Source organism: Corvus cornix, chromosome 10 (assembly GCF_000738735.6).
Source record: "Corvus cornix cornix isolate S_Up_H32 chromosome 10, ASM73873v5, whole genome shotgun sequence".
Classification (NCBI taxonomy): domain Eukaryota; kingdom Metazoa; phylum Chordata; class Aves; order Passeriformes; family Corvidae; genus Corvus; species Corvus cornix.
Window position 1 is genome coordinate 17,957,520 of NC_046340.1, and position 22,730 is coordinate 17,980,249.

At 44.0% G+C, this 22,730-nt stretch overlaps 1 protein-coding gene across 1 annotated transcript in view; it reads left to right on the top strand.

Moving 5' to 3' along the window:
- PSTPIP1 (proline-serine-threonine phosphatase interacting protein 1) overlaps nt 1–16,113 on the top strand; it is a 50,534-nt gene extending 34,421 nt beyond the window's left edge. The window contains exons 7-15 of the mRNA XM_010412319.4: nt 538–636; nt 2,304–2,349; nt 3,173–3,252; nt 5,543–5,641; nt 6,189–6,285; nt 9,255–9,339; nt 10,852–10,922; nt 12,108–12,205; nt 13,749–16,113. Coding sequence (XP_010410621.3) covers nt 538–636; nt 2,304–2,349; nt 3,173–3,252; nt 5,543–5,641; nt 6,189–6,285; nt 9,255–9,339; nt 10,852–10,922; nt 12,108–12,205; nt 13,749–13,880 — 807 coding nt within the window. The 3' untranslated portion in view covers nt 13,881–16,113. The remainder of the gene's footprint in view (nt 1–537; nt 637–2,303; nt 2,350–3,172; nt 3,253–5,542; nt 5,642–6,188; nt 6,286–9,254; nt 9,340–10,851; nt 10,923–12,107; nt 12,206–13,748) is intronic.
- Nucleotides 16,114–22,730: the final 6,617 nt, after the last annotated feature.

The following is a 22,730-nucleotide window of genomic DNA, read 5'->3' on the forward strand; positions in this document are numbered from 1 at the left end:
CATAGATATTTTGGTGCAAATAAAGATTTCTCTTGCTTCTGAGAACTACACCAAGACTGTTGCCTGTGGGGTGCTGGCTCTGCCTCATAGCTTGGAGCAATGGGCAAGGCAACACGCTGACTTCAGCCACCTGATGCTCCAAGTCACAGGGTAGAGATGACAACCCACCCCACGGCCACCCTGGGAATGTAGCTCCTAATTTCATCTCTTTGTGGTTGCTCAGGCAGATACCTGATGCACCAGTGGTAGAGCTGCCTGTGCATTCCTGACCCCTGCAGGGAGCTGCAGTTGTACAAAGCAAACAATTTCAGGGCTGCAGGAAAAGGACACGATCTATGCTGCCAGCTCCTACTCCAATTTTTCAGTTCTATTTTTCTATCTCCTATGGTGTCATTGGGATTTTTTTCTATTGCCCAAATTGGGCACTGACTTGCTCCCCCAAACTGCAAAACAGAAAGTGCCTGGAACATCCCAGTGGGGGGAATCCAGCCTTGTTCCCCCAGCCAAACCCTCACGTTTGATTTCATTTCCATGCAGTCCAAGAAGACCTACGAGCAGAAGTGCAAGGAGGCGGATGAGGCCGAGCAGTCCTTTGAACGCACCAGTGCTTCAGGCAACCAAAAGCAAACAGAAAAGGTACCTGAGATGACAGTGCTATTTAGAGGGAAAACTGGGGGGTTTACCTTTCAAGGTACAAAAGAATACAATTAACCAACTATTCTACAGGATGCCAGGGGCTGCTTTGTCTTCAAATTAACCCCACAGAATCCTCTGGGAAGGGACTAAGTTATCTAATTAATTTATCCCAGGCTGTGATCCAATTGTTCTATGAATCCTGGGAGGAAACTGAATGAGATTTTTCTCTGAAATTATTCATTAAGCAAAAGAAACAAGTCAAAAATATGTCATGCAGTTAGTTTTGCCTTTTGGTCTTTTACACTTAGTAGGCATAGCATCTTACATTAAAATGCATATTTTTCCTCAACATTTTTCTCCTTATGGTGAGTTTAATTTCAACTAAATTTACAGACTCAAAAATAAATCGTTGGAAATTAAGGCACTGCAGTCCTTCCTTGCATCGTCTTGATACTTGTAACTGACAATTCACTAACTTTTAATGGGAACATTTTACAGTGAAACAGATGGAGAAAACAAAATAAATGAACTCCCTTTGGCTCGATAAAAATCAGTGCAGTGTAAGCAAAAGGATCAAAAATCATCTCAAGGAGTGGGGGGGCAGTGTGGAGACTCTAAAAACAGCATCAGAACTTTACATTTTATTTCCAGCATTCCCTAATCTTTGATGAGCAAACCCCTGCAGCTTAGCTGCAAAGAGGGGATGGGATCCCGGCCCTGCCGAAATGACACCAGAACATTTCACAGCTTCAAGTGGCAGCTAAACCTGACCCAGCTCCTTTCATGCAGAAGGATCTCAGGGTGCACCATTGCTGTTTCTTCCCTGCACATGCCAGCACGTTGGGAATGCACAGAGGCAGCTTTCACAAGCTGTTTAATTCTGCTCAGCATTTGCAAACAGTTTGGGCCAGGAAGCAAATAAGAATGAAGCTTCTGTTCCCAGCTTACTACACGTTTCCCAGCCAGCTGTGATGAGGAATATGATTGTAAGAACCCCTACCTGAGCCTTGTCTTCAAGGGCAGGATGGAAGAATGTTTACACTGATGTCTAGAGCAGTGCATTACTGTACTGTCATCACCATCTGTGCAGAAAGACCTGCGAGTACAGACCTGTCAGTGATGGCTGCTTTTTCATTTGCTAAAAGCTGCAGGTTTTTAAACAGAGAAGTTCTACTTAGAGTGAATTTTGCTTTTAGGCTTCTGAGTTGTTATGGGAAATAATCTGGCATTTGCAAAGTATTTTAAAAGCTGTGTGCTTTTTATCTGTGTACTACATGAGAAGCTTGAAAGATGAAGAATTTTAACTGCCATTTATTTCTGCTTATAAATATCTATTAGAAAAGCACATCAAACAATTGAGAAAAACCAACTCAGCCAGCAGGCACAGCTTCAGGCTGGATCATGCTGGCTCTGAGCTCCTACGGCAGGGATGTCTGGGTGGAAAGCTTTCCCTCGAAGTCATTGGACCTACGGCTGCACCTGGGAAATTCTGGTCCCTTCTCCATAGCACACATTCAACATACCATGCATAAAGGGGGGGCAGCCAGGAAGTGCTTGAAAGTTAGAGACTTTCCCCTAGGAGGGAAAAAAGAGCAGGCACAAAAAACTGGGGCAGAAGCAAAAATATCGTCAGAAATTAATTTGGGGTGTTTCTTTTCCTGTTTCAGAGCCAGAACAAAGCCAAGCAATGCAGAGAGGCAGCAAATGAAGCAGGTGATGCTGTTTGCAGCTAAACTATGATTCTTCTCAGCAAAGATCTACCAGCACAGGATTTTGATAGAACACCATCCAAATCACCCAGGCTGTCTCCCAAGTCAGGGTTCCCAAAGTCACCTGCCCAAAGACTAATGAAGAAGCCTCTAAAGAGCAGCAACCTGACAGTCATCTGCATTCACGGTCCTTTGTGGAAATATCAGTGCCCTGCTTTCATTAACGAATTTATAAACAACTTCCTTTAGGGACTTCACCCAGGGAAGAAAAGCTCTTCTTGAAGCAAGTTTGAGAAAGCACAGTAGACATTCAAATTGCCTGGAGACAGCCCAAACCAGATAGCCCGTCCCCATGTGCGTGAGCACAGTAGTGATCTCCAGCCACAAACGTGTATGCCCAGGACAGGCCAGCACACACCTGAGCTGGCTCATGAGCTCAGGCTTGTCTCTCCCTACTCATGGAAGAGCTTACACCGAATCATGTGGCTTAGCTGGCTGGCTTGGAATGGAAAGAGCCTAAGGATGCTGAGTGCCCAAGCATGGTCCAGGCTCTTCATCTCTGAATTGCATTATCCCTACTGTAAAGTTTATAAATGATCTGCAAACCATACAGAGAGAATCCTTCCCTAGTACATAGCTACAAAGAAAAAAACCCAAAGATTATTGCGCCCCGCCAGTTCCAAGCTCAGACATTCTTGTGATACTCAAGCAAACCACAGGCCTGCAGCATAGAAATCACAGTAAAGGCCTAATAGGAGGAAAGAGAGAAAGGCTGTATCACTTTTACCTGACTGTTGGGTTTCTGTTGCGTGTGTCTGTGTTTACAGAGAACGTGTACAAACAGAACATCGAGCAGCTGGATAAGGTCAGGACAGAGTGGGAACAGGAACATATCAAAACCTGCGAGGTAAACATTGACTTTTGCAGCGATGTTTGCACACTCTTTATTTTATCTGATTTGAAGATTTCAGTCTAAGGCCTGAAATACCATCCCAAGGGTTTTGGTGTTTGCTTTATGTGGAGTCTCAGTAGATGTCTTTGCAAAATTACTGCAAAAACTAGGGCTTACTTAGACATAGCTGCTGCTGTCTCACTGACACTCTCCTTGCTTGGTCAGCATATCTATGTAAAAATAAAAGAGGGGAATAAGTGCAGAGGTGGGAGAGGTGGAGCAATATATGAACAGGTACATACCCCAGTCAGTCTTTATGTTTCATAGCACTTGAAATTTACCTGCAAGAATATTTGTCCTCTGCCATGGAGTAATCTTTCAGTTGAAAGGTGGTGGTGGTAGAGAAGTCTCTATTTCCATTTTGTTGAGGATGGACCAGGAGATTTGCACTTGGCTATTAAGTTTTGCACAACAATTTACAGGAACTGGTTGGCATCCAAAGCAGCCACCCATTTGATCAGAGTAATCCTTCAAGTACATTTGCCCATCTGCTAAAGTCTGATTTTTCTATATTTACTTGTTGCAGGCTTTATTTCCACATAAAATAAAATGCCAGAAGCATAGCTTTCCAGTTCTCGGCTTCCTCTTAAATATTCCCTATCTGAGAGGACTGAAAAGCCCCACAACTGGCACAGACATTTCCATAGATGCATATTTTCTCCCTTCTTAAAAAGCCAACAAACCAGTGAAGCATTCCATAACCTCACACTCTCATTTTGTCCCATATGGTTAATCCTGACTAGCCCACAGAGTTTGTGACCTGCCCACTGCTTAATCCAAACAGCCATTCATAAAGGAAGGACATCTTTAATGCCGTCTTTCAAAAGTGCTTGTAGAGAGAAGAACTGATACTTTTGGTTTTTTGTATTTTTTTTTAACTAGCAGTTAGTACAAAACCAGCTTAAAATCCTACACTTCTTGGCTGCATAGTGGGGAATCTGGAAGTGCTGGGGTTGCTTAGATCTCTGAGTGCTGGACAATCATAGCCTGAAAATGTTGGCTGGCAAGTGGCAACACCAGGGTGACCTTTGTCACAGGGGCTGTGCCACATTGTCATGAGATGCCCAGGTTCTCCAGCAACACGAGGGATGTGTCAAACACAAGACCCAGCTGTGCTTTTCTGGGTGCTAACAAGGGCTTAAAAGCCCAGAGTCTCTACACTTCCCTCTTGGACTAACAGCATTTCCTGACAGGACATCATTTACCTGGAAAATTCCCAGTTGGCTCTGGTGCTCTTTCAGCAGCCTTGAGGGCCACAGGTTTTCTGTTCAGAAGGGTATTGAAATACTCATTCTCCACCTGGCAGGTTCTCTTTAAAAGCTTTTACTCTCAGAAACCAGTCCCCACAGCAGCTTACTCCCTTGACAGATTCCCTTTTCTGGCTTTTTTTAGTCAGTAAGCTATTAGATGGCAGGCAGCATACCCAACTGAGTGTTCTGCTGAATGTTGTATACATTTGGGGTGTTCTGGACATAATTACTAGCAAATGGAGATGGAGACAGATGGCTGGAAGCATCTGAGCTTTTCACACCTCATAGAAAACCAAAACCTGATGTTCTACTTATAACAGTACAATGTAGAGATCAGAGCGATTTAGGTTTTTTAAAGTTTTTAAAGAAAGGGTTTATCTGCCTCTTCCCCCAAATCAGTTCACACTTCTCTCTCTACCCCCTTCATTCTTCCTAAGCAGTGCAGCAACATGAGGAAATCAGACAGATGAAGGAAAGGAGTAGACTCTGAAGACAGAAAAATGCCTTCTCTTTACCACAAAAATATCTTAGATATGCAGACTCAACTCCAGAGAGCCTCAAGTACTTTCAAAAGAGAAAAGTTTAGAGACATTTTAGATGGCAGAGGTGGATAGTTTTGGCTCTACCTCTAACATGAATACAACCCTTTCATGCCAGTACTCTACTGATCTGTTAAACATCAAGATTTCCTTCAGTGTGATGGGCAGACAGGAAGGACCCTGACTCTGAAACCCTCAACAGAAGAGGTAGCAGTCAAATCCAGACCTGGATTCCTCTCCCCTGCTTTGATTTTGTCTCTAAAACATAACTTTAATTTGGTGCAACCAATTAGAACAAGTTTTTGAGCACGAACAGTAGATGTAGTTTCTCCACTAACTGAAAAAACATCCTTTACAATGGGGCCTTCAGAATGGGTTTGCATCCCCAGCCCTGTCACAGCCTGCAAAGTAAATAACTCGGTATGAGGCTACATCAGGTTTCCTTTTTGGCTTTAGGTCTTCCAGCTCCAGGAGTGCGACCGCATCACAATCCTGCGGAACTCGCTGTGGGTGCACTGCAACCAGCTCTCCCTGCAGTGTGTGAAGGATGATGAGGTACAGCCTGGCTTGCCCTTCTCTGCAGTGCTGACTGTGTCCAGGGGAATCTCTCACTCCTGTTCTCTCTAGATGTAAACCAGATGAATGTCTGGATGCAACACAGTGTGTGTCACGCTTGGTAACACTCACATGTGTCCTCCTTGGTTTGTTGGGGAATGCTTTTTGCTACCAAAACACTCAGTTGAGTATATCTGGGCTCTGACACAATTTCAAAAAAGGCATCCAGTCATGGCCTCAAAACTGGAAGATGTAAAGAATACACTACATTTGACTTTGAATGGCTGTTTCCTGCTATTAATTTCTTTATTGCATTGAAAAGTCCTGGGCTGCCTTTGTCCTCCTCTCTTTGAAGACTATCCAGAGCACAAACAAGCAGGTGTGTTTACAAGAATATTTGTACAGGGGACAGGCTAAAGATCAGCCAGGTCAGACGTGTATCAAGTATAAAGTGTCTCTTAAGGGGAAAATTACTACAAGAGCATTATTTGTTAATTCAACGTGAAATGTTAAAAGTTAAATTAAACTCTTGGATTCTGTTTTGTAGCTGTATGAAGAGGTTCGGGTCAGCTTGGAGAACTGTGTTGTAGAGTCAGACATAGACTACTTCATTAAGACGAAAATGACAGGAACACAACCTCCAGGTAATTATTCCTACTGGTCTTGTCAGATGACTTGTGCAGCACACGTCCTTTGGAGGTGAAACCAGCTGGAGGAGTTTCTGCTCCAACTATTTTTTTCCACCTGCCATAGCTCACTTCCCCCTCACTGTGCTGCCATCGCTGCCTGTGTGGCGCTGTAAGTGGGATAGTGGAATGATCCAGCTTAAAAATAACCCTCCAAAGAAGAAAAAACTTGTTTTGGCTTTGCAACCAGGCTCATTTCACAGTGCAGCTGAACTGACACTGCTAAGGAGGTGGCAAATTGCCTTTCAGAAATGGCAACTTCAGCTTCCTGCAGTGGTGACAAGACAGAAGCCAACTTATCATGTAACTGCACCCCAGGGTCCCTTGACAGAGGTGCTGTCTCTTCATTTGCAGCACAGAGAAGACCCAGTTTTCTATTCTGTTCCACATGCCCAGTGGGGAATAACAAATTTTCTGCTCTCAGAAAGTTGTTTGCATAAGCCAAGACTTTGGCTGGGGGAAATTCTGAATGAAATTGGCTCTGCCCCAGCACACAGAAGTGCTGTCAGGTTCACAGGCTCTGCCCATTCAAGCCAAAGCTGCCTTTTCCTTGACTTCAATGCTCAAAACCTCTAGGCTGAAATGGAGATTGACACAGCAAGAGGCAAGAGCAGTTGCAAAATGAAAACCTGCTGCTCCAAGGTAGGAGTTCTCCAAGCACTCCGCAGGAAAGGAGCTGTCTAATATGTCACGTGGCCCAACCACATCCGAGTACTTCAACAGGCAACACAAGATAGTTACAGGCTGCTTCCAGCTCTGGGCAGCTGCTGCAGCAAACAAAGACTTAGCTGATGTCACAGATCTCTTCCTGAAAAGCTGAAAAGATCTCTTCCTCTAGTTTTTTTCAATCTGTGCAGATACTCTCTCACTTCCCCTCACTGCTCTAACACCAAGTAACATCAAGAGAAAATCCCCTCAGCAGTCCACAGAGCTTACTTACTTTCAGTCAGAGTGGGGAAGAAGCTATACTAGCACAAGAAAATTTTATCCTCATAAAGCCCTTCCATGCTAGGAGTTGTACAGGTACAAAATCAGCTGCATGAAGGCCCCAGCCCTGGGGATAATTATCTTGTACCAGAACAAGTTCCACCCCTTTGATTTCACTGGAGAGCTCAAAGCTGGCAGGAATTACACCCCAGGACCTTCTTCAGCAGAGCTGGGTGCTGCCACTAAGTCAGCACTGAGCTTTCTGAGGCCTGCTTTTCACTCAGCCTTTGTGCCATTACTCCTACGATGATTAAAAATTGGGATTTGGGGAATTTTTTAAAACTAATATATTGATACTGGTATACTGGATGCCATTTTGCTGCTATAATTAGTCTTCTTCACATAGGGGATTTAAATTCACAGATATAGGAGAATTTACCCGGGAAAAATTACATTTTCAGCAGCAGAAGGGAGAACTGTGCCTTGCAACAGTGTGAAAGTTCTGTATACTAAGAAATTTGTGATTCTCAGCTAGATTTTTTTGGTTTTGGTTTTTTTTTCCCCTGTGTGAGATTTGTCATTCTCCAGTCACCTAGGCAATTTCTATGAAAAGCTCTTGGCTATGTCAGGAGTCATTTCTAATAAGAACTAGGTGGAAAAAACCTTTGAGAGCTTTATGAAAGGCAAAGAAAAACCTAACTTGTTTTTTTGTTGTTTTTATTTTTGCCACCTTCTAGAAGATGACATGTTCTGGAAGCAAAATCCTAATATCTCCATAGCTCTGGCTAATGAGTTTGCACTGTAGCACATGTTGATCTGTGCTATTATTTGCAAAACGCATGAGGAAATCCATGTGTAATTTTGCATTGTGGGGCAGAAGACCTTCATCCTGATCAAACCTTCTTGATGGTCTTACTCACTTCCTCTTCTACCCAGTCTTACAATACCCTCTAGACTGGAAACTGTACCAAGGTGACAATCCAGAAGGGCAACAGGAGACCCTTAAATTGGTCAGAAAACTCCCTAATTACTGTGAGTCTTGTTTGTAGGGATTCTTCACACTCACTAGCTCTATGTGCCTGCTCTGCTTATTATCTTGGCTGACGCAGTGTGAGAATGTCAACATAACCTTTAGCCCAAGTCCAATGTCTTTCTTAACTTGCTGGTATCAGGGCTGAGATAAAACAGTATCACAGACTTCACTCTTGTTTGTTTGGCTCTCACACCAAGCAGGCAGAAAGGGTGTGTGGCCACCAGCTGTAAGCAGCTACACTGGGAGCTCTGAGATGACAAATAAATCCATCTGTAACTATTTCATCTGTAAAGTTAGATCTGGAAATGGTCTCAATTTCACCCTTAACGACACCATAGGGGAGAGTGAAGGAACTGCAACGTAAATGTGTTTGAGAGAACAAAACCCAAGTATCTCTGGGTAAACAGCAAATAAGCTCTCAGGAGGCGGATGGGGGAGATATGAAAGGTGGGAAACACACGAGGAAATTGCTCGTTATTGCTGCAGGCAATAACACTCAGATATCTCCCCAGCTCTGACAAAAATTCCTGACTGGATACATTGAGGAAAAAAGAAACAAAATGTGCTGCAGCAAATTCTATCATGCACACAGTCTGAGGCTCACAACGACCACACTCTGCCCCCTTAAATCCTGAGCTTTGAGGAAACAGAAGAAAGAGCCATGGAGGAAACTGCCTTCCTCATAGGGTATTCACAGCTCTTCGAATAGGGCCTCAGGCCCCTGGCTGTGCCCAGCTTAGGCTGAGAGTGCCTTGCCACCAGGGACTTGGCTGTTTGCAGCCACTGCAATGGCTTTTCTCAAGCCCCCGGGTTTCCCTGAGCTGCTCCAGCCACCCTCCAGGTGAGGGCAGACAGGTGCTGCACTGCAGTTTGCTCCAGCAGCCCCAGGTTGCACTCTGGCAGAGAGAAAACTATTTTCTCACAGTGTTTCCTGTTTGAACATCTCATTTTTATTGCCCTGTTGCAGATGCAATAGGGTATGAGAACTACTACAGCAGAGAGCCCAACAGGCGCAGCAGCAGCCCCACCCAGTCCTGTGGGATGATGAAGAGGTGAGTGGGAAACTTCAGTTCCCAGGTATTTCTCTATATCAACAGCCATGCATGACGACAGAAAACATGACATGGAAAGTTACTACTTCTTTCTTTGTAGCAAGAGGCAACTAGGTATCAGTAAATGTGACTTGACAGAAGAAGTAAAGGTAGTAAAATGGAGTCAGAGTAATTTTACCTAGTGGGAAGAGGGACAGGGGATGAGTTCATCACACAATTACTCAGCTGGCAATGGGTAGCAGTTACTTGTTTCCTCTTTCCTAGTGAGTCAGGGCACGTAACAACAAAACCAGTTTGTTCCAGGGAGGGTGAAGGCTGGGAGCAAGGGCTGGGAGAGCCGTCCTTCGGGACAATTCCTCCAGGCTTACGGCACCACTCAGCTGAGCAGAACAAAGAGCTGCTCCCTCTGTGTGGATCAAAGGGAAAAACACAGGGCAGAAAAACTGATTAGGGAGGCAATTTTCCTTATTCTGATCCATTCCTGTTGGTAAGTGTTAGAACATGGATGCAGTTATATCAGCAGAAGAGCATGGTGGTTCTATTGGTTTAAATATTTCATACTACAGTGGCTAACTCACAGTGGGGAGGGCATCACAGTTAAAGCAGAAGAGATTTATAATTCAACAGGCCCTATGACATGGCAAAGACAGAAAGCAGGCTGTGATCTCCCATTTGAAATGTGGTCCAGGCTTGCCAGTGAGCTGATCAGGGTTATACACAATACTTTGTTTTTCAGTTGGAAACTGGACCTTCTCTAATAATGAATTCAATGCTGCATCCTGTGCAGTTACATCAGACAACTGTACTGCCATTCAGAATACAACTGTGAGCAGCATGGGCAAGGAGCCTAGAGAGACTCAGCCTGAATCTTTCAGGAACAGTTGAGATAGGATATCCATTTTCCAGAAAAACTGAATGTTCACTAGCTGAAAAATCAGACCCTTTAAATACGCCTTAAGCATGCAATGCTATTTCTATCTCTGCTTGAGAATCCTAACCCATTTTCTCACTTTACTTAGTCTTCAGTACCCAGCTGTGATATAGGAAATAACTAGGGATAGATTAAAATAAAAATTCACTTAAACTCACAGCTTTTAGAAAGGCTCATTACAGAAGCTCTGTATTTTAAAATGTATCAGGGTTTTCCTTAAGCACAAAGAGATGTTAATCTCTTATAAACAACTGACAATTCTCATAATTTTAACATTGTGAAATAATTGGAGTTTCACACCACGAGCCTTTGGCTCTACAAAAAAATATTATCTGCTGCATTTCATGCACAATTTAGTGATGGCTGATGGTTCAATATACTGCTGCATTTTTAAAAATACATTTTTAATGGAGGATAAATATATCTACAGCATAAATGAAAATAGAAGGCCATGGGAAGAGGTGACATCTACTTGGTGTGAAGCAGATGGAGGGAAGGCTGAGTCAGAGAGCTGAGATGAAGGAATGCTCATACCCAGGCCTGTTCACTCATTTTGATTTTGGCTTCTCTTGGTTCTGCAGATTCTCTGGACTTCTGCATGGGAGCAGTAAAAACAACACGGAAACTGCCACTCCTTCAGCCCCTCCTCTGGGTATGCTCTGCAGGAAATTAGTTTACCAGATGTGTTTGTTTTAGATCGTGTTGCTAAACCAGGCTTTGACACAGAGCAGAAATGCACAGCAGATATTCACTTGCTGGCAGGCAAGAGTAGTCTGGAAATGAATTTTGCTTGGATGTGTATTAAACAAATTTCCCAGATTAAAGTGCCAAATAATCCATAGACTCCATCTAGGCGTGGGGGACTGTACATTCAGAGCAGCAGTCTGACTTAGATATTAGTTTTCTCCTTGTGTTGAATAACTACCACTAAAAGGCCAAAAGAATACATAAAATTTTTAACAGACCAGGCATTTGGCTTATGAATACAAATATCCATCTCATCTCCCAGTTACACTGTTGTCTTGTAATCCTTGTAACTAGGAATTTATAAGATGATATTTAAAACACAGTGTTTCGACTATGTAGAAGGTAACAGTTTGACATTTTTATTGGTTTGATAGTAAACAAAAGCATTTTAACTGTAGTTCTTACCAAACGAAAAGTTGTTTTCAAACAGCTTTAAAATCAACTGCCTCTGTCAGACCTGCCTGCTTGGGCACCCAGAAACAGAGCCCAGACTCTCACTTGCTGCATTTGGTGCTCAGCAGGGGAAGCTCCCAGACAGATGCCAGGAAGAAATAAGGAATTTCGCAATTATAAAAAACTTACTAAGCCAAAACAACTGCAAAAAAAGTTATGTCCATGACAAATAGCTGTGTGAGAACTACAGAAACCACTGGAAAATGTCGGTGACCCATTGGCACAGTATTTTCCATTTTTCTCAAGGGGAAAAAAAAGCCCTATGTGAGTCACTGAACTGCTAGAATTTTATACCCCCAGTAGCAACATTTTTAAACCATTTTAATCAGACCATTTCCCTCCTTGTATTGTGTTTCACCAGGGTAAACATTTTTCCCAACCTGGATGAGGCTGAAGCTAGTTTCTGACCTCCCACAAAGTTCAATGGGTGTATTGTCATCCCATCAATGGGGGACAGTTTTTGTGCAACACTTTACCTACAGTTCACAGCAGCTTTTCTATACATGTACATCTCCAGGCAGAGAGAGAACAGAAACCCTTGTATTTGTGAACTCTTGCATATGATCCCACGCATTTATAAGCAACTGAACCCTTTGTTTCTGTGGTGGGTATTTCTTCCTTGTTTTTTTCCTACCAGAAAGAACAGACGGAGTCTATGCATCCATTTTTGTACATGAAAAAGCTGGGATCACATCATCACAGGACTACAGAGTACTTTATGACTACACAGCCCAGGTAAAAAAAGGCTTCAAAATAAATACTTCATAGTGTTAGATTTAAAATAAATGATACTGATTCAAACATCTTGAAACTGTAAATTCTGTGAAGGAGATATTACCATCATTTTACAGCCAGGGACATGATTTGTTTAGCATGCTGGCTCTCCATGCTGGAGGGGACTAAATCCCACAAAGGATATTCTTTCCCTATACTTCCATGTTGCAAGTTGCAGAATCACAGTGGATGTGGTTCATCTGCCAAAAGATTGTTAAAGAGAACAACCTGCATCCTTAACAGGGATATTGAATTCTCCCTGACTCCAGTCTTAACTAGGCAGAATACAATTAGTAAAAGGTTGTGAATGGACTGGTTATAAATATTTGCTAATTCTGATGGACTCCAGAACCTGGACTCCAACCCCAGTTGCTTTACATGTCAGTTTAAAGGTTCCTTTTACTAGCTTTAGATCAGCAGAAGAAACAGCATCCAGGAGGTCTCATGTCTCAGTGCAGAGAGAGCCTCACACCAAGGGACCTGCCGTAAACAGCCAACATTGAAGAAATGTGACAGTGACAAAATAGATAGCCAGATAAATGATGAAAACAGAAAAAGCTCAAGAGGAGCACTTGCCCTTTAGTGCAGCAGTATTCCAACACCTTTTATTAGATGTTGGGGGTTTTTTGCTTAATTTTAAACTTTCTTTTATTATTTACCTGAAATTTCATGCAAGCACAGCTGAAAGCACCTCACTGTTAATGGCAGTTCCCCTAAGGAGACAACTGGATCAGCTCGTTACTCCCGGAGTCGCCTTAAAACTATGCCACACAGGGATTTTCCCTGCTGAGAAAAGAGCCTGTTACTACCTTTAGTATATGTACATTGAGGCCTCTCATTTTTTGAGTCCATTCTTACCTACTCAGGTGCATTAAATTTAGTTTTAGCTGACACGTCAAACATCTCTGGATGTTTTCTATTTACTACACTGTGGGTAGCAAAGTGGTTTCCTATGGAAAATAGGGCAGCACCACTGAACACTGATAGCTGCCTGGGAGCTCAGGGAGAGCTTATTTGCAACTACTGCATTTGTCTGGGGATGAAAGTCACTGCTGTCGAGGAGTCACTGTTCCCCCACTGGTCACTGCTGTTCCCTACTAAAAGAACTGAGAAACCTATTTCAGGCATGGATTAGCAGAGACACTTTTATCCCCCTTAGGCATTAAGCTGTGCTCTGTTTTATTTAGCAACACCTGCAGACTATGCAGGTCATGGTGAGCTGGTTTAGGAGAGTTGTATTTAACCCCTTCTGGACTTCCCCAGTGATAAAACCACCAAGTTATGCACGAGGAGACACCCTGGAGGCTGGGGAAATTTGAGGATCTTAAGGAAATAGCCCAAATGCTTAATCCCTCACTGTCTGGTATTTCAGGCTCATTGCAACCAGAAGGACACCAGCAGACTGTTGATGAAGGGCAGGACTAAAAAAAACCCCACCAGATACATGCTTGGGCCCTCTTGTGCTCTCAGGCTAATTACATTTCTTTTCCCTTTCTCCTTTCAGAACGTGGATGAACTGGACATCAGTGAAGGAGACATTGTAGCTGTCATTGCAGAAAATGAGGATGGCTGGTGGACAGCAGAAAGGAATGGGCAACAAGGCTTCGTGCCGGGGTCTTACCTTGAAAAGCTTTGATGAAAAGAAGCCCCAGTCCTCAGACTTTACAAATACTCTATTACTGAAAACAATCAGCACACAAGGTCTGCTTCAGCTGACCAAGGGCCTCCCAATAATAATGTTTTCTACAACTACCAGTCAGGAAATAACCAACTGACCATGCTTTTCTCTCCCTTGCTCCTGCCTCATCCCAGCATCTCCTGCCCTACACTGTCTACAAAAACCATCCTCACTCCTGAGAAATTAGGACTTGCATGCTTTGGCACAGTCCTACCTTCAGCACACTGTGCTGCCAGCAGTGTTGCAAAGCTCAGAGACCCTGGGAGGAAAATCCTGCCCAGATCTCAACTGTGCAAAGGGAAAAGATCACAGAAGCAAGTGCAGTTTCTCCAGATGGAGGACTGTCTCCAGCCAGCCTGTGAGCCACCCTCATGGTCACAGCAGCCACGTTCTCTGCCATGGATCCCTTTCTCTCCCTCCACAGACCATGCTGGCATTTTTAACAGTGGATGGATTATAAGTCACTGATGAAAACATGAAAAAAAGTGAATGCAGCTAGAGAGGAGCACCTGAAGGTCCAGGACACATCCCTAGCAGGAAAACTTGAGGCACTCCCCATCGCAACCATCTCCTAAGACAATGAAATGCATGCTAGCAATGGCTCTGCTTTGCACTGGATTCTGGGACAGATGATGGGCCCAAGGCTTGCTTTTGCCTTGGTTGGAAGGTTTCCCTAACGCCTCTTTGGGATTTTGAAGTTTAAAAATCCAACAACACAAACAGCAGCAAAGCCTCCAGCAGTGCTGCACTGCCCTGATTCCTCTCCTCTGAGCGCCAGAGAATTGCCAATTACCTCCTCCTGCAATCTCCACACTGGTGTCAGCAGGGCAGCCTCCCTTCCACCTCTCCTCTTCTGCCCACAGGCTGCTCTGTCTCCATGTGCTGCCTGCAGCCTCTGCACCTCTGGGGTTGCTGGCACAGGGACATTCTGGTTTCTTTGCAGGCACGCCTAATGTGCTCATTCTTCAACAAGCCCTCTTCAGAGAAGTTGCACTGTGCAGGTTCACTGTATTTCACAGATTTCAGCTCTATCAGTCTTTCTAGTTCAATATTTAAGAATGTTTCCAACTGTTACTGTACTGTACAAGGGATTGATGGATAGTTTCTGCTACTCCTCCCTTTTCAGTACTTCAAGATAGTTAAAAAAACATTAAAAATCGGTGATTTAATTTGAATTAGAGCAAACTGTTTCTGGGGGCAGAATGACTGTGTTTGCCAAGATTTCCGGTCTTATAACTGAATCAAGACAATGAAAGTTAATCCTATGGCTATCTCAAAGGCATGGAGGAGGGAGGAACTGTTAGCTCAGACACAGCAAGAAAGACAAGAGAAATTTAGACAGAAGAAAAAAGTTGTAATGGCCAATGCAATCTTTTCTTAAATGAAACACAATGAAGGTCAGAGGCACTTGCAGTATCTTATTCGAATTCTTTCTTCAAGAATGGAATAGAAGTTGCTGCAGGCCCTTTTTCTTTAGCTGCCTACAGTCCTTTGCACAGGCACACTTGTCCTTCCCATACTCCCACAAGTTACCATGCAGCACATCCACATCAGTGCTGAAGGGCTCTGAGCCCCTGGCATTAGCACAGGCTCAGGAGGAGCAGAGATGGCACTGAAGGCAGCAGTGTAAGAACAGCAGTGCTTGTCCAGGCTGGAAAGGGAAGGAGAGGTTTCTGTGACCATGCCTGAAGTGACAGAAAGATGCACAGTAGCTTCAGCTTGGCCAGGGCTTTATGAGTGGAGGCTGCCCGACAACCACAGCATCCCCTGTTAGCTACAGCAGGAGAGGAAACTGAAAGCACAAGAGCTTTAATGTATTTACTTCTTGAACACTCAATCTTCCACAAAGAAGACTGTAAGAAACCAACACATAAATAAATTTAGGTAGGTATTTTGCAGATTATCTTAATTAAACAGAAAAAAAAACCCCAAAACCACTGAGATGCACCTTCTCTAATGATGTGGGACACATGGGTTTTGCAGGACTCCTCAGTTCTCTGGGGGCCCAGACAACCTCACACAAGGCACTGCAGGGCCCAGTCTTGATTACCCTGAAACCCCATTACAGATCATCTTTGCTTCCATGGACCACATGGTCCACATCACCAACAGACAGCGAGTGGTATGGTAGCTGCTGTTTCTATCCCATCAAATCATTCCGTATTTTTGCTATTAAAGTCAGGAAACCAGTTTCCTTCCTACCAGTCTCTTCTTCTGTCAAGTAAATACTGTTGAATGGCAAGAAGTTATAGGTATTTCAAAATCTCCCCAGTGTCACAGCATTTGGGTCCCACATGCTAACTCCAGACTGTTCAGGAAATGAAAAAGCACCAGCAATGTTTTCTCATGAATCCTCTGCTTCACATTGTCTAGATATGGCTTGGAACTACTTATCAGCCAAATTCTTCAGTTTGCCCTATCTGCATGGCAGCACTTGTCACAAATAAAACAGAGATATAGAGAAATACCCTCTGAGAATACCCACATTTTAGGTGTCATCCATCTACCCACCCCCATCAGTACGAAAAACAGGAAGGTCAGTTGTAGGTTACTACCTTAATAATACTGTCCTTTTTAACATTTCCTCTCCAGTTGGTAACATCTGGGCAATAAAACTGACACAATCAAGTTATCATGCAATTTTCAGCTAAGATGGGAAACTGAAACGGGCCCTTTCCAGTGGCATTCTTATACTAAAGTCAAAATATGCATACTGTTCTCTTTTACCATTTACTATCAGTTAAGGAGAAGAACAGGAAAACCTATAAAAAATAACATTTAACCAATGGCAACCACATGCAATTAGGAAATGTCTGCAAGTGCAGTGCGAGGTCTGTTGCTGCACAGAACAGATTTCTGCATATGGCATATTAAGAGCACACAAGCCTGTAGTAACAACAAAGTAGTATCAGACTAGAAACAGAGATCCAAGAGACACAGCTCTAGGATAGCCAACACAGCCAGGCCTCCTGCCAAGCTCAGTGATCTGTAGAGCCATCCAGCTTCCAGCATTTCCAACAACTAGGCAGCTAAAAGGAAGAAATTAACCTCTTCCCAGCTGAGCATGTAGCAACAGCAGGAGCACAGTGAACTGTTCATAGTTTGAAGTGTTGGGTAGAATGAACAACCCCAGCATACATCAGCCAAAGAGCTGACAAATCATGTACATAAGGCATAAACAGTAAAAACTCTTACCTTGGCTTCCTTCTTGTCTTGCTTCTTCAAGAGGTGCACTCGTAGTCTGAGTCTCCTCTCCAGAGGTAATTTTCTCCCAGTTGCAGCTCACTGATTACTGAATGCAGTTTAAGTGGAAGCACATGGATGCCAAAAGGAGATGCACTACAAGCCAAGCACCAGGTGGTGGGTGTCTAATAGGAGCCTGGTTGGGCATTAAGGAACACCTAACCTCACCACTGGTGGATAACTTACACACTTTGTGGTACCACAGAACCTCCTGGCAGAATCACTGTGCTGTGGCTTAACTGTACAGGCTTAGAGAGCACAGGGGACTCTGCATCAGCTCTATACAAAAACAGTAAGAAAAGTTACTGTTAACCTGCAGCGTGGAGTGGCAACAACTCTGCACAAGACAGGACAAACTGTAGTGGCCTGAACAGCAGCCTGTGCTGCTCCACACCATCTCTTTTCCCTGGCTTTCTTGTCCTCCAGCTTGCAGGGCTGGGGCATTGAACACAAGAGCAGTTACCAGCCACACAGGTACGAGTTCTTCACATGTCCTTAAACAGGAACTACACTCCAAGCTAGTGAGCAAGAAAGGAAACAAAGTTGTGATGCTGAGTCTTATCTGGCCTCTGGAAAGTAAATGGCTGCTAAGGGACTGCAAGGGCTGATAGGCTGGGTTTTGTAGGGGGAGAATACTTGTGTGGAGAATTAGATTTTGGAAGAGGAATTAGTGTCCTGCCTGTGACTAGGTTATTAAGAAAATGACAATGCCGCATCCACTGAGAGGGCAAAGAACTAGTCAAACTGTTTGCCATCTTCCATTCTTTGTTAGCAATTACCTAAATTCAGCAGCCAGCTCACATTTTGCTCAGAGCCACAGATATCTCCAGATTCGTGCACTCCTGGATCCTGCACAGTGCAAATCTGATCCAGAATAGCTGGATAATCATATTTCCATCAAATTAGCCAGTACACATGGTACAGTGCTCAACTTGTCCTTCTACCAGCTGCTAAAGGACGGCTGACACCTGATCTGGCACAAAGCTGCTGGGGCACCGTTAAGAGCACATTTACAGCCTATCACTGCTGGGTGTCATGTGGCTGCAGCCGTTCTGTCCCACACACTGGCCCAAAAGGGAGATTTACTGTGTTGTTCTATTCTGACTGAAAGCACAGACTAAATCTTGCCTTTAGATAAAAAACTTTAACAGAAATCACTGTGACTTGCCAGCAAAATCGGCAGAAATCAGAGTTGACATCCCTGGGGGAAAGACAGTATCATTCAAACCCAGCTGGCAAACAGAACTCAACTTGGAGCGCAGCTACGAGATTATAACCAGGGATTCCACATATCATCCTAAGGACTGAGGGTACAAAAACAGCTGGGGGGCAGAGGTGAAGTGGAAGCAGATATCCTAAGACGATGTTTGAAATCAGTAGGAATTTTACTTACCAGATCTAAAAAAACCAGTGTTAACCAGATTTGAAAACATAATACAGCACATGTATCCCAGCTCTGCTGCCCTTGCCAGAATTCAACTAAATCACCAAATCAAGGCAGACATAAAGAGAAGTAATCAGTGTGTTAATAGGTGCAATGCTGAATGAGCTACAGCTGCATAAGTAGGTGCTTTGACTTAAATTCTCTTTGACTGAAATTCAGGCATTTGCTGCAGCCTCTGCCTCGGGGTAAATGGACACACAGTACAGCTAAAGACATTCCAGCCTAAACTTGAATGGAATTTCCTTCGTGTCGGATGACACACTTGGATTGTTCAAGTAGCCCAGGCTAAACCCTTGAATAAATCAATGGCTTTGAGAAGTAAAGGTATGACTCTGGAGAAGTCGCACCTCGCACCTCAGTTTCCCCATTCATCATGGGGAGCTCCATAATCCACTCTGACATCGAGCTGAAAATGCTCCTGGCCCACTCAGTATTTTGGTGATTGTTCAATCCCAGACCCAGCCTAAACAAGCTAGCATTGGGTGGCGGTCAGATCAATACTTGCAATGGAAAATCTCGTACAAAAGGACAAATTATATTGTGTACACAGTGCTTGTTTTGTAATAGGACTGGATGGCTCTGAGGAAGGGAGCTGTAGACATGAGATAACACTCACAACTCCATGCAGGGAGCGTGTGGGGGAGTTCAGTGCATTCCCTTCCACTCTGCAAAGGCACAAATGCTCAACAGCTGCATCTAAAGAAGAATTGTTCTGAAATTGTAAGCTGAAAACAGTCCATGGAGGAAATTCTTGGGAAACTGGCGAACTTTAACCTTCCCAGGATAAGAATGCTAACATAAGTGTGAATGGGAAAGCTTTCAATGCACCAATAGACGTGAGAAATGCTTTGTCTTTGGAGAAGGGCTGCACAGCCCTTCTTGTGTCTAAGCCCTGGGTGAAGAAGGGAGACTTAAGCGACAGTGACCTTGTTCTGCTAAGTGGCAGTTAAAGGTTTTACTAGGGCACTGCTCAATTCAGCAGCCATGGGAGGATTCAAAAACCAAAGAGGGAGAGAAGGCATCTGGAGAAATGCATCGTCCCTGCCCCGTAGGATCCTGTGCCAGCCTTTGTAACCACAGCACTTATCAGCACAAGCTCTAAATTTAACTTATGTTTGCTCAGTGTCTGTAATGTATCCTCAATGCACCATTTTTCAATGCTGAAGGTGTTACTGTACAGGGGGAAACAAAGCTATCAGGATTAATGCTGGACTTAAGCCTTCAAAATGGACACCACTCAAAAGGCAAAACCACTCCACAGCGTGCAAGGCTACTAGCACCAAGCATGCTTCCCAAGGATGGGGCGTTCCCCAAGTCCTGGAAGTACAAGGAGCGCTTAGTTCTACAGCACGTACTGGGAAATTAGGTCCTGCTTGTTGCCTGTGAGGTGCTTGGTAAAGGCTGGCACAGGACTCCTCAATGCCACCTTTGCCACAGGTGACTTATTCTCCTACTCTCAGCTGAGAATGTATGAGCACTACCCCTGCACACACCTGATGTGCTGGCATTGTTCAATGCAATTCAGGCAAGAGCAGATCTTACTGCTTCCTTTGTCCAGGTGGGAGAAAAACATCAGAACTCCCTTTCAGAAGTAGTTTTCTAGACCAGACTACTTTTGCATGCAAGGCATCCTAGATACTGTTAAGCCCCACAACTGCCAGTGGTTTGCTTATGTGTTTTATTTGCATGAGGAAAATGCATTCCAGGTCTTCAGTCAGAGCCTGACCTAGCAAAGGTCTGACAGGACAGAGATCCTTGAAAATACTTAATTTATTCTTTGAATTTAGCAAAAGGAGCTGGTGCCTGAAGCACTGCACATCCAAATGAAAGCAAAGCTGTCTGTTCTCTCGAGTGTCAACAGAACAGCTCCATGGTCCCACACTGCTGTGGCTCACCTTGCCAGGAGCAACCCAGTTTGCAGGCTCCCCTCTGGCAAAGAAAGAAGTTTCAACTCAAAAGCTCTGACATAGCTTTAGCATTCAGGGGTAAGAGAAGCAGGTGAGAGAAAATGTGTGGTTCAGTGCTTATCACTAGAAAGAAGTGTTTCTTTGCTTGCTCCAGAAGGATCACCAAGTCTCGAGTCCGCAGACCGGAGCTCTGATAGCCTCTCAGTAGTGCAGGTTTAAGTTCATGTCCAAGTTTAATCTACAAACCTGGCCCTGCTTTTAAATGATGAATAAACTGTACTTTGTGTTCATCTACAGTGTAAATACCTCACACAAAACACAACTGAACTCCTGTCCTGGAGTCCAGACACTGAAAGAAGCAACATCTGTTGCCATGCACAGATCCAGCAGGGATTACTGCAGTCACAGCAAGGACTAGATCAAAGGCACATGCCTGGACTAAATATGTATTGTGAGCACAAAACCTGTATTGTGAAGGCAACTGCCAGAGTGAAGAATTAAAGGAGTGGGTGGACAAACTCTCCATTTTATGTTTACCTCTGCCACCCCAGGCAGCTGCCAGGACATTAAACAGTTCCAGGGTGCAGCACATGGCCGTGGAGCAGCTGCACAGCTGTGCTTCCCCAGCACCTCCTCCTCCACCTAGTAACAAGCAGCCTGCAATTTAGCCTTATCTTAAACACCAAACCTTGTATTACGGTAAACAGAAGGAAACACAACTTGTTGCAGGACTACCTCAGGACTATGTTAGGACTATCTTGCAGGTTTTTGCAGATAATCCTTTCATGGGGAGGTAGAAGGGCAAAGTTTGCACCTACTACTGTGCAGGGCACAGGCAAAATATGACACTGTCCCATCAAAATCAGATCATACCCAGACTTTCAATGGATCAGCAGCAACATAATTCTGCTAGCTGCCAGTGATTTTGCTCTCTCCTAATCAGTCCCATTACTGAAGAGTATCCCCCAAAACTGAGATGGGTAAATAGCAAACCCAGTTATCACAACAGACATGAGAGATGAGTGCTGAAGCAGTCCAGGAATATGAGACTGATATGCAGGACAGTGGGAAAAAGGCTAAGAGTGCCAGCACCTTACCCTCCCACAGCCATGCATGGCCTACATCAATCAGTAACGTTGCCACTTTATAGGGCACTGCATCACATTCAGAGTTTGGCAGAGAAAGCTTTGCATCAGTTCAAATGTAGCACAGATGGAAGTCTGCTCTCCTACCTTTTAGCAACAGCCCAAGCATACATCATGGTTTAAAAGATGCTGCCCCCAAGAGAGCTTTCCAACTGCTCAACGCAGCTCCAGAGGAAAGATGACCTATGAGAGGCTGCAGAGATCAGCAAGGAAAGATTAGCAACATATGTTTTGAAAAAGGCAATGGAAGTAAAATTAAACTTATTATGCATAGCAAGAACAGCTCCCCCGTCAGTATGGGTGGCACCCAAGAGCAAAGACTGCAAGAGGCAGTGCAGAGGCTCAGGTGGCATTCTTCAAGCACTGCAGTCACCTTGGAGCGTGCTGCTGCTACAGGACACAGCAGCACACAAGAACACCAAAGATGCACTGCACTTGCAGACTTGTGGCGCATTCCAGAGGGATTTGTCTCGGGCCCAAGATTAAGTCAGTTACAAGATCCACGAACTGCACTGTGAAGGCGATCACTATTACCACAAGTACCTCAAATCCCATCTGAAACTGCAAGTACTGAAGAATCTCATGAGCTGTCCTCTTCTTGCTATCAAGGCAGAACTTTCTTTTTTCACTAACTTTGTTAAATTGAGCTTGTTACACCAATGGAAAATCTCGTACAGACAAATACACATGATTATGCCTTACTAGACCACAGCCTGAATGAAACCCTGCAATTCTCATGAGCCTCCTATTAAGCTGCTGAAAGGCAGTTAAGCACAGGACTTGCACTGGAATGCACTGAAGTCGTATTAATAGCAATGAGAAAGACAAAACCCAATTAAAAAAAAAACCCAAAGGCAATTTAATCTCCTGTGTTAAACCCCTCTGATCACGTAAGGTTTACTGCTGTAGGCAAGCTCCATGCTGGTGTACTCCATGTAGCATACAAAGATTCACTCAGTCTAAGTAATTTCCTGTGCAGTCTGCACTGAGCCCTCTCAAGACTTCTTCAGCTACAAGATAGCAAAGGAGAAATTAATACAGGAACTTAAAATACTAAACACAGGAATCA